The sequence below is a fragment of the Pogona vitticeps genome, chromosome 2 (assembly GCF_051106095.1).
Source record: "Pogona vitticeps strain Pit_001003342236 chromosome 2, PviZW2.1, whole genome shotgun sequence".
NCBI classification, from domain to species: domain Eukaryota; kingdom Metazoa; phylum Chordata; class Lepidosauria; order Squamata; family Agamidae; genus Pogona; species Pogona vitticeps.
In genome coordinates, this window is record NC_135784.1 from 279,474,085 (window position 1) to 279,485,961 (window position 11,877).

Here is an 11,877-nt window from a genome sequence, read left to right on the forward strand (position 1 = left end):
TTTCTAGAAATCACAATATTTTGAATTGTGCTTAGAAAGCAAAAAGAAACCAAGCTTTTGGATGGCTGGTGTAATACAATCCAAAAAAATGCTGCTGCTGCTGTCATGTGGCGAGTCCATGTTCTGCAGCTGCTGCTTTTCTTCGTGAGACCCAAACAAATGCCAGGAGTAGCTTGGTAAGGAGAAAGGAAAGATTTGTCAATGAAGGTTATCAAAATACCAACAATATCAATGCCGTTAGCTGAGCCCTCCAATGCAAATAACCTGAGATAACCATACCCTTAGTTCATGACGGTGTGGGCCTCTCAGGGTGCCATTAATTTTTCTCAAGAGTAAAGAGCTAGGCAATAATTCGTTCCAGCTTTACCTGTTCTGTGTATCTCACTCAATACAGTAAATACAGACTGTAAAACATGGGGAGTGTTAAAGGAGAGACAGTGAGCAAGTATGGATATTGATCGCTTCCATTCAGTGTGCAGGTTTATGGCTGAATAAAAGAGAGATGCAGGGTTAGGATAACAGACAGAAAAAAGGAGACAGAATGCCAGACAGTCAAAGAGAAGGCCATCATAAGACATTTTATTACCTGAGGCAAAGATGGTACTCCCTCCTACAGATGACAAGAGTCTGCACAGCCGGTGGTTAGAATTTCTTCAGTTCTTGGGATAGGCGAGTGTTCTCGGACACATCTGAGTCAGAAGGCTAGTTTGGACAGGGGAAGGATGGCTTTTGTGAAATATATGGTTCTGGCTTCCAAAAAAGGTGTCACTGCTGCCGGCAGGTATCAGCCAGCTGATCTGATTTCTTCGCTCTATCTAATGGTGGGGCTGGCCTTGGTGAGTGAGTATGTAAGAGGGAGGAAGAGAAAGAAAACATGTGTTGAAAAGCCTCTTACATAATGCAAGAAAGGCTCAATTCACACAAGCCCTTTTGAATTGGCTGAGAGCTGCTTTTAAGCCAAACACGAATGCACCTGTGCTTCTGGGGCCACCAACTGTTGCATGTGCCTTGTGGCTGATGACCAGAGGTGCTGCAACAAAGCCAGTTCAGTTCCAGTTCTGCCACTTGTTTATCAAAGTAGTGGACCTAGAAATAAACAAGGTGGTGTTAGGACCCAGCAGCATGTCCCAGGTGGCAGCAGCAGTTTGGTGTTTCAACTTTCCCTAGTTCTATTTAAAGACTTTCCTGAGTCAGGAGAGCTGAGCTGCAGTGGGTAACAACAGTTTGCTTCGGGCAACTCTGGAGACTCTTGAGGAGAGGGGAAAAAACACAGAAAGAGGACAAAATGGAGACTGACTGCAACTCCGTGTATGATGGGTCACCCGATGTCTCTGTGGAGGAGGAGGAGGAAGAAGAAGAAGTTGAAGCCCAAGGACACCGGCTCACTAGCAGGTATGATTTCTTCTCCAAAGAAACAAGCACACAGGATACCAGCTGCCAGGAAGTTCAGGAAAACTAGGATGGAGAGAGAAACCCAGCTTTGTGCAAATCCAGTATATGGCATCAAAGGAAAGGGAAGTTTTAAGAATGAGGGGGAGTTTTCTGATGAATCTCAATGCAGCTGGTTGTGATTCTGAAATGCCTGGTCTGTGCGTGGAAGGCATTTTCTATTTAAAGCTCCTACGTTGTGCCAGTTGGATTAGCATCTCCTCCTGCTCCTCCTTTCCTGGCTGGGTTGCCATCATTAAATATCTGTCTCAGTTATGCTAGGATCGTGGGTTTTGGGAAGGGAGTGTAAAAGGGCTGAATTCTAAAAGCAGAGTTCTGATTTGTTCTGTTTAAAATAGTGTCATACTCTGTTCAGGGAGAGGTTGGGGAGAACTTCAGATTCTAGAGTTAAGCTGGAGTTGGTTTGTAAGGAAAAGGAAAAGAGGAGGGTCGGAGGCCTACGTTTGGCTCAGAGCCTAGAGGCCATTAACTTTCACATGTGTCCTGTATGATTTGTCCAGCTCAAAAGAGCAGTGCTCTTTCATCTGGAGCAATTACCTTTTTTTGCTTTCTATACCAGCTGTGTCAAATTAGAAGACGTTTTCTATGTCAGTCAAACTACATGTGCAAAGGTGAAGGTGGCAGAAGTATTGGAGAGAATTCTAACAGGATAGGTCTCAACCATAACCCTATATTCTGATGATTTATCTTAATAAGGGACAAGGGAGAGCATGTAACATCGTTTTAATTTTCAATATGAGCTAACTTGCTGGAAGGGAAACTAGCTGTATGTAATCACCTGGGAAAGTACATCCAGGTCATGTAGTCCAGTCTCCCTACTTACTGCACGAACTGATGTCTTTCTAGCCTCTCCTTAGATCTTCCTGCTTTGGCTCATGCACCTGCTATAGGGTGGATAATGTACCTGTCACCTTATCTGCCAACATGTTGCACTGAAAATGTGGTAGCCTAGATCAGTTTTAATGAAGGGATAATAAACTGTCCCAGTGTCCTTCCATAGGATAAAGCCAGAGTTTGAGAGGAAAATGGCTGTCCTACACATTTGAGCTAATTTCCTCCACTCCTCCAGTTCCTGCAATGAAGAGGGAGGTTACCTTGCAAAGAAGTGGAGGAAATGAGCTCAGAAATGTGCTAGGATAACCATTTCTCACCCAACCTCTGGCCTTATCCTATGGGAAGACAGTTTTTTTGTCTGTCCATTAAAACTGGTCCAAGCTAGCACAGCAAAAGAGAGCACCAGTAACAAGCATCATTAAATCAGGGCAAAAGAGTGTTCTTAGGAAGTAACAAGGGAACTGAGACAAGATCAAATTTCCCCCAGAAAATAAGATCTGTTGGCAAAACATCATGAAGCAACAGCACTATAAGCATCTTGCCAGGAAGAGACCGTGAATGGAAGGGAAAGAGGTGTTGCGGGATGAGAGGAGTGACTACTACACAACAGCCCATTTGGTGTGGGGGTGGAGGGTAAGGAGGAGATGAAGGCATTGCAGAGGATTTGGAGAAAGCAGAGAGACACAAGAGGAGAATGCTGACTCAAGGATGCACAGTGGGAGACCAAGCTGTAATCACACCAACAGAAGGGAGAAAGAAGGGACTACTCAGAGGAAGGGGGAAAGTGGCTGCTAAGACAGGCCGGATGTTTGGACTTCCTAGACTAGTTATTATAGGTCTGGAGGACAAAATCAGTATACTTTTGAGAGAAGCAGAAAGTCTTGCTAGGCTAGCAATGGGGCTCAAACCACTTACTCAAGCTTTGATGTTATGGGAGGGTGGCTTTTCTTCATATAGCAACACTTGTACAAGCAGCAGGTCCCACCTCATTATGCTCGCAGGAACCTCCTACTCAGTATAGTTAAATAGGATGCTAGCTCATTTAACCGTCATCCAAATGGATTAAAAAAACAACAACGTGCATCCAGCGAGTAGAAGGATATTTTCTAACCCAATGATGTTCCAAGTGTTGAACAGCATCCAAAATCAACTCTGAGGGAGACCTCTATTGAACCAGTAAAATATTTTAAAAACTTGCCAAGTAAATGTAGGATTGGAGAGATGTCTCCTGCAGCATACACAGCAACCTATCTCTTGGCCCATTAAAAACTAATGAATGTGTTACGATTTTAATTTTCATGGACTGCAGCCCATCAGAGGCTACCTTCAGGATGGCTTCTTTTCCTTCAAAATGTTTTTATTTCTATGTTTAGAGTTTTGGAGCCTCCTTTTCTCAGGCTAGGTGAGTGCCTACCTCAGGTGAACAAAAACATTTGCCCAACGAGTTTTATGATTTATTTATTTTAATTTTTTTTTATCCCACCTTTTTCCTTAAAAAGACCCAAGGTAGTTTACAACAATTAAAAGACAATATTTAAAAGTTAAAACCAGTAAGTACTGTATACAAATACTGAAAAAGGAATTAAGCAAATATTTATATTAAAAACGATAAATAAAATCAATACTAAAAACACATGTAAAAAAAAGAGCACAACAATTAAAAAAAACCTCTCTCAGGGCCACCACCAGTTCCGAAGGAAAGGTTTGCCTTAAAAGAATGGTCTTTGCCTGCTTGCGGAAGGACAGCAAAGATAGGGCCAGTGTAGCTTTGTCTGCGAGCAGGAGCCCTCCTCAGTTATGACTGGGTGTGGTCGGCCATTGTTTTCTCCCAAGAATGGAATCCCGCTTCATTCAGGTAACAACAGAGGAGGTGTCTTTGCCTTTCTGTGGTCATTAAAGGCAACTTTTCTTTCCTGATGAGGATCTTTATCATTGGGCCTTGTCCCTTTACCAGCACCGGCAGTGCAATGATTCCAAGATGCAGACTTATCTGAGGCTGAGATCTCTTGAAGTTGAGTAGAATATTTACTGTGGGGAAAAGTTTGCAAGCATGTGCAGTGCAGAGAATACAACATCATGTGACCTTGTCTTTGCAAGACAAGAGACTTCCCAGCATGGTCCATGCTGACAGGAGATGATAGGAATTGTAATCCAACCTAGGTGGAAGGAACCAGACTGGGGGAGGCACCACTCTAAGGTCTTCACTGATTAAACTTTATTCAACTGGGGTGTGTGTGTGTGTGTGTGTGTGTGTGTGTGTGTGTGTGTGTGTGTGTGTGTGTGTGTGTACACACGTACTTTCAGACCGTGTTTGTCAAACTGTGTTTGCATTAATATATGATGGATGTACAGCTTTGCATTTCTTACACACATTTTAATTAGCCAAATGGGCTCCCTGTGTGTGCCTGTGTTTGTGTAGCTTATGAAGACCAGTGGGAATGTGATTAATGGAAATTACTAATGTGAGTTGATGAATGGGTGGGATGTCTCTGGGAACTCGCCCAAGTTATTCTCAAGCTCCTTCCTTGTAGGTTATAGCTTTTTTTACAACATCCAGCCAGACATTCATCTTCAGGATGAGCTCAAATTGGATTACAGATGTGAGAGTAGCAGGGCCAACCCAACCATTAGACAGAGTGAGGCAGTCAGCTCAAATAGCAGGCATTGAACGTGCCATAAAAAGGAGAGGTTGTTGTGAGATGTTTTCCCTTAGACATTGAAATGCCTTGCTTTGCCTAGGGTGCTGTAAATCTTGACTCCAGGATGGGGCATTTGCTCTTCCCATCTAGAGAATGAAAAGCCTTCGGTAGGCTCTGGAGAGCAGAAAAGTTAAGGTGTCTGGCTGTGCATTCCACGCTGCTCAAAGTGTAATAGTGAGCCATTACTACATTTTATAGCAGCATTTTATGGGAAGAGGGGAAGAGTTCATGGAATCCAGTGCTTCTCTGTTGCATTCTCCCTGACCCCAAACGGGATACACTGGCAACTGATTTTATAGGGGCAGTTTTGGATTTTAGACCAAACATTCAATGAGCTTTCTACAGATCTGGATCTGTTTTGGGGACAGGCTTCAGCAGCTTAGATATATCTTTAAGAGTTCAGAGCAGAACCTAAAATGGATTCACCACTCACACAAAATCATAGTCACAAATTTCCACTGCTCAAAGCATTTATCAACAACTACTTGTGTTACTGTTCTTACTCTTATCCATTATTGGATTTTTTGGGGGGTGGGGTGGGGGGAGAGTGTGGAATTTTTATATAGATAGGGTCAGGGAGAAAGAGAAATCTGTGGTTCAGAGGCAGAGTGAAGGCATTGCATGCAGAAAGTCCAACCTTTGACTTCTGCCATCTCTAGACCAGCCTGAAACCCTAAAGAGCAAATACCAAGTCTGTGTTGGCAATATTGACCTAGGCAGACTAATGGCCTGAGTAAGGCAATATAATAGATTTAAGACAGAGTTGCTCTATTTGGGTGCTTGAATGTACCACCCACTTCATGGATTGTCCACGTGCAGAAGCTATGCTGCTGGCTCTACCTCTTCCCTGTGTTTTGCACAGAAGTTAGTGCTAAACTTGAAGGCTGAGCAGCCTCCACCACCATGCTCACAAAGAGAGTCCAAAATCAGCCTGGCATCTGTGTCCATCCAAAGCAGGAAACCAGTCCTAGCAGTTTTCATCTCACCCAGAGGCAGGTCTTTTGTAAAACTAGTAATAGTTGATTGCCTATTCAAGATGTCACATGAGAATAGGGATAAGCTGGTATCAGGAATTTTGGGTAGCCACCATAGTCTCCTGAAGAAAAAGCAAAATGAATAATTTTATAGCATATTAAAGATTAAAGAATTTTATTTGGGATCAGCTTTTCTGTATTGCAGGTATCTGAGGAAATCCACAAAACTGCAGCCCACTTATGTGAAACAAAGCTTATGTGAAATAAAACATGTTTGGTTTTTAAGGCATTCTTTGTTGTTTAAATTCACAACAATCTTGGGAATATCCATACCACCAACCAACAGAGCTGTTGTTGCAGTAAAGCTCAAGAAAGAACAGAGAGGTCTTCAGAGGGCTTGGCAAAAGACCAAACAGCCCATGCTCATAAAAAAATGTGTTAGTGCCAACTCTGGTGCTAGTAAACCACCCACTGATTTCAATGTGATTCGGAGCCCAGTGTTTCTGATTGTGACTTTAAGCATTCATATGATCACAGACAGCACACAGAAGCATGTGTAGAAAATGGCCCAACTGAGATGCCTCCCAGGACGGGAAGATGGAAAGTCCTAGAATCTTGCCCATATTATGAGCAATAGTGTAGCAGAGTCAGCAACCACACCTTTGAATTAGCAGAGGTAAAGGCATTATCTGCAAACCCTCATAAGAACTTGTAACTATGAGACCAGGAGAATGAGTTCCCCCCAGCAATAATGTTATGAGTTATGAGAAAAATATTTCAAAGTGGCTTGGTTTGGAATGGGCAATTAAGACTCATTAGATTTACAAAAGGCCTGCTCTCTACAGAGGTGGCAACAACGAAAACGGGTTTATTGATATGAGTCATTCCAGGTCTGTTCATTTTTGAATTTTCCTTGGAGTGTATAGCTGTGAAACCTGTCATGAATGGTGCCTGCAGTCCAGAATTTTCCATTTCAAAGCATTTGAAAAGATGACCTTTTGGTTCTATTAGAACTGCTTGATAGTTCATTGTTTTAGGCATCTGGTTGCAGAGTCAGAAGTTGGGAGTTCGATTCCCCACTGTTCCTCCTTGACCGGGGCTGGACTCAGTGATCCATAGGGTCCCTTCTACCTTTGCAGTTCTAAGATTACTACTACTACTACTGTGTTTAATGATTCTCTTAACCTGTAGGAGCTCAGTCATAAAGCTGGATGCAGTCCTAATTCTGAAGGAAACCGCTCTGCCAGCTTGCTGGAGCTCACTTCCTTCTTGACTGTCTGCCAGAGCCAAGAGTGGCCAACCTTATATCATCCTACCCTGGGAAGTTTGGTTCATTCAAAATAAAATGCACAAGGCACGCCAGTGAAGCAGGAGACACTGATAGATTGCAGCAGGTCTGAGCAATCTGCTTGGCAGTGAACAGCACATTAAAAAGTATGAAGATTTGTTGCTGTTACTACACCTAGTCAATATTTTGTCTCGTTAAGCTAGAGCTCCTATGTTAGTGTATGGTGGGGATAGAAAAGTGCCAGTAGGAGAACAGGATGGATCTGCATATAATGCAGCATAAATGTGATTTCTGCCAAAATGTTTGTTTATAAAATGGCATTTATTCCCCTTGTTGTTTATGTTCTTATTATGTGCCATCAAGTCACTTCAGAAACCATATGAATTTATGTCCTCCAAAATGTCCTGTTATTAACAGCCCTGCTCCCATCTTGCAAAATTAACACCGTGGCTTCCTTACTGAACCAATCCTGCTCCTGCTTCCTTTCTTCCTGTCTTCAACATTTCCCAGTGCTATTTAATGTTTTTTTTTTCAGCGTGTCTTTGTCTTCTCATGATATGATGTCCGAAGTATGATAGTCCCAGTTTAGTCATTTTTACTTCTGGAGACAGTTCAGCCATACACTCCAAGGAAAATCCAAAAGTGAACAGACCTGGAATGACTCATATCAATAAACCCGTTTTCGTTGTTGCCACCTCTGTAGAGAGCAGGCCTTTTGTAAATCTAATGAGTCTTAATTGCCCATTCCAAACCAAGCCACTTTGAAATATTTTTCTCAACCCACATCTTTCTCTTTCTGGCTGCCCATGGTGTCTATAAAGCAATCTTTCACCACTACATTTTAAATGAACGGATTTTTTTTCTTGATAGCTTTCTTCAATGTTCAGTTTTCATGCTGATACATGGTAAACAAAGGGTACCACAGTGTGACTTTGGTTTCGATTGGCACATTCATATGGTTAAGGATCTTGCCTGATTCTCTGCCAGCTGCTTTTCCAAGTCTCAGTCTTGGCTTCAATCTTATTTTGGGCAGATGATTAATGATTATTTTTTTTACTGGGAAAGGGGAGCAAAAACCCAGACCCAACACAATGTTTGTGCCTATTGGAGCAACAGCAACCTGGTTTATAGCTCAGTTTATATCTCATTCTAACTTTTTTAAAAATGTGAAGCCCGTATTCTTCAGCTTAACACTAGGACATATTCAGCTGTGCACCTCAGGCATTCTGTGTGTGATTATTATCAGAGAACACCACAGACTTAAATAATTTTGCTCATTTCAAGAAGCCTCATAAATCTGTTGGGCAGTTCATGGATTTAAAACTCTCCTTGCATAAATGTATGTGCACACCACAGGAACTGGCTGTTCATTCTCTGAGCATTCATTTTATTTTTATGGGTAATAATGGCTAGCCATCAGTCAATGGCCCAAAGCCTGCCAAGCAAGGTTGCCAGGTCCTGGGCCACCAGCTGGAGTCTCAGGCAATTGCTCTGCTTCTATGGAGACCACTTGCAGGGGAAGCCATTGGTTTGTGCAGAAGAGGAGAAAGTTGGCTTGCTTGTTGTTGTTGTTGTTGTTTGGTGTGTTTGAGATGGCTTTAGTGCCTGGGCACCCATCTCCATCTGTTCCAAGTTGGTGCCGGGGCTTATTGACTCAATGCATGTATATTTCATGTGCAGAATGTCTATGTACTAAAAAGCCATTCATTAAGGGAAAGGAACTGAGAACAAGATAGTGGGTATACAAACTTGGGCCCAACGTACCATTTGGAGCAAGGCAGGGAGTGAAGCAGCAGAATAAAAACTCATTAATCTTCTTGTAGCACAATCCGTGGCAGTGGTATTGGGGTCATGGGAAACACAGACACACAGACACAGAAACAGACACACACACACACACACCACGCCCAGTGAACTGGTGGCGAGATTTCCACAAGCTCCAGGAGCAGTACAGGGCCTGGGAAAACTCCCTATGTATCACATATGCTTTTAAACTAAAGTCAAACGGGATATAGGCCCTGCTAGAGATGCTCTCAGGTTTGAACTCTGAAATCTCAGTGAATGGGCTCCTGCTGTCCTCCTGCCAATTCTTGTCCACTATCTCTATGAAGCTTTGCCTATACCTTGGCTTGGAAATCTTACACCTTGACCCCTTATTGCTCTGTTGCTAGGTGGTGTGAAAGTCAAGAACAAGTGAGTAGGGGACGTGGGTGGGTGGGGAGTCAAGATATCTCAAAGTACAGAAGGTTCTCCCCCCCCCACCCCGCTAGTTTTAAAAGCCTTGCCACCTTAATAGCTCCAGAGCCAGAAGATGGCTGGTAGCTGTGAGTGACTCTTGCCACCCCCACAGTGTGGTGACTGAGATGTAAATGATGAATTCGTTCTTTTACGGGTAGGAGTTGGCCGTCTTGGGAGGATTCTGTTCTGTGAAAGAATCTCTGTTATAAAATGTCATTGCCCACATGTTGTCTGTTAAACTTTGATTACTCATTCAGGCTCAAAAGAGGTGTTGGATAATAGGTTGAAGCAGAGTTATATATAGCTTTCAGATAGGGTTCTAAGGCCTGCAGAATTTTTCATTAGATAGGCAGTGGCTGCTTAGGTTTAACTCCGGCCGGCCTCCAAGACTACCAAAGACATCCTAAGGATGATAATAAGTGAATCAAATTTCTTTAGTGGCTTTGAGAATCATGAGGATTATGCTACCCATGGCTATTCATTATGACTGTTATGTGTGGCCTCCAGTACATGTAATAATATCAGTTTTTGAGGGATGAGAACAAGCGGATGCTTTTTTTCCTCATGTCTTGTTTGGGCACTTCTCTTGGATCTCTGGTTGACTAAGTATGAGAACAGAAAGAGACAAGAAGGCTAGATAGTTTTGATCCAACTTGGGTCTTCTGAAGCTATTACATACCTTTTGCCTGAATTTAAAAAAAAGTGGCAGGAATTACAAGAACATTTTTGCTAAGAGGCACTGACCACAAATACCCCATTACCTCTTCCATTGGAGACTAAATAGTCAGCTATTTTAAACCACTACAAACTGTTCCATGACATTCTTTTTATTCACGTCACTAGCTATGAGTTTTCACTGCACAGTGAATGCTCACCTTGGGCCAGACTTCATGCTCATATTAAAATAGATGGAGCTATGAATAGAAGAAAACAGTGATGTTTTGGAAAGAATATCAAGAACAATGTTTTTTTTCATCTGAAGATGATTTTCAAGCTGGCTCACTATATTCTTTTTCATTTGCTACTTCTTACGTGTACTGGAAAATACAGATTGCAGAGAAACCATGTTTTTTTCGATTACTAAATACATTACCAGGAAATGTCAAAATTCAGAAGTAAAGAATCAGAGGTAATAATTTTGCCTATAACACATTGCTTTAGGGTACACAGGATAACAATGTTATGCAACAATGTTATGATCGATCATATTGTTCCTTAGTGTAGTGCATAATATTTAATTCTCACTCCTTAAATGATCCCTTGAGGGGGTGAAATTTTTAACCATCCGGGGCCATGTTTGCATTTTTACGTGCATTTCTTGAGCAACAGATTAGCAACATGTTGCAATGTTAATAACAGACAATAAGTAACACTAATTAGTTACTTTAGAAAAGCAGAAAGGAAAACATTTGTAAGAACAATGTTCCAAAATTGTAGGAAATGTGGTGAAGAATTGATTAACTTCAGCCCAAGATATAGTGACACAATTCCCTACACTATTCTTCTGAATTCTCCTGTCACCAATCTTTACCAGCTCAGTGCTGGCACATAACATCTTCAGAAAACTGCTGGCCCCAGGACAAACCGCAGATGACTAGCCTAGGTACTTTTCCTAGCCATCTGAAGATTTACTGTCTGTTCACCATTTAAATGTCATAAATTACCTATGCACGTAATTTAAAATGGTGGCTCTCAAATCCCACCAGCTTAGCCATGTTCCCATCACCAACTACAGCTAGAAGTACAGTGCCTCCTGCTGCAAATAAAAATGTATATTGCATTTTTAAGAATAAGGTTTGAACAGCAGTCTAAAGCCATTGCAAAACAATTATCCAGCTCTCCAGCTGAGCCTAGAAGCAAGATCACTCTGAACAATAACACAAAGGATTTTTTTTTTCATGGCTGACACTCAAGCTATGGGAGAGAATTGAAAATGTATTGAAACAATTGGTAAAACATTGCAATATGTAGTATGGTCAGAAATGGTGTTTCCAGAACCTGTAACTTGCTTTCCTTATTGTGTTAATTCCCGTGCTTTGCTCTTTCTGTGAATTGCTATCCTTGAAATTACAGGCAGTGCAGACCATTGGATTCTAACTCTCTTAGTCAAAATAACTGCACTTATCATCATAATGGCAGCTTGCCATTACAGTTATTTTATGTTACAGTAGGGGCAAAAGCAATAGAAACTCCTATTTAAAAAATTCTGCTGGTACATCAGGTCACTATCACTTGCAAGTCCTGGGAAAGAGAATGTTTGAACGGAAATTGTAAACAACTGAGAGAAATTTAAATATAGGGAGGCAGGGGACATACACAGATTACCATCATCATTGCAACACAATACACGCACTGGATGCCAACAACAATCATATAGCAGTAGCAGAAACAGCTG

At 41.9% G+C, this 11,877-nt stretch overlaps 1 protein-coding gene and 1 long non-coding RNA gene across 4 annotated transcripts in view; one reads left to right on the plus strand and one right to left on the minus strand.

The window, feature by feature from the left end:
- On the minus strand, positions 1 to 820 carry LOC144586382 (uncharacterized). The gene is made up of 2 exons (XR_013541176.1): positions 587 to 820; positions 1 to 172 (listed from the first exon to the last, which is right to left on the minus strand). It is a non-coding gene; the product is annotated as an uncharacterized LOC144586382 (long non-coding RNA).
- CMYA5 (cardiomyopathy associated 5) overlaps positions 418 to 11,877 on the plus strand; it is a 96,443-nt gene continuing 84,983 nt past the window's right edge. For all 3 annotated transcript variants that reach the window (XR_013541175.1, XM_020783661.3, XM_078384530.1), the window contains exon 1: positions 418 to 1,392. Coding sequence is in view for 2 of the 3 variants with exons in the window: in XM_020783661.3 (XP_020639320.3) it covers positions 1,286 to 1,392 (107 nt within the window). In the remaining variant the exon portion in view is untranslated. The remainder of the gene's footprint in view (positions 1,393 to 11,877) is intronic.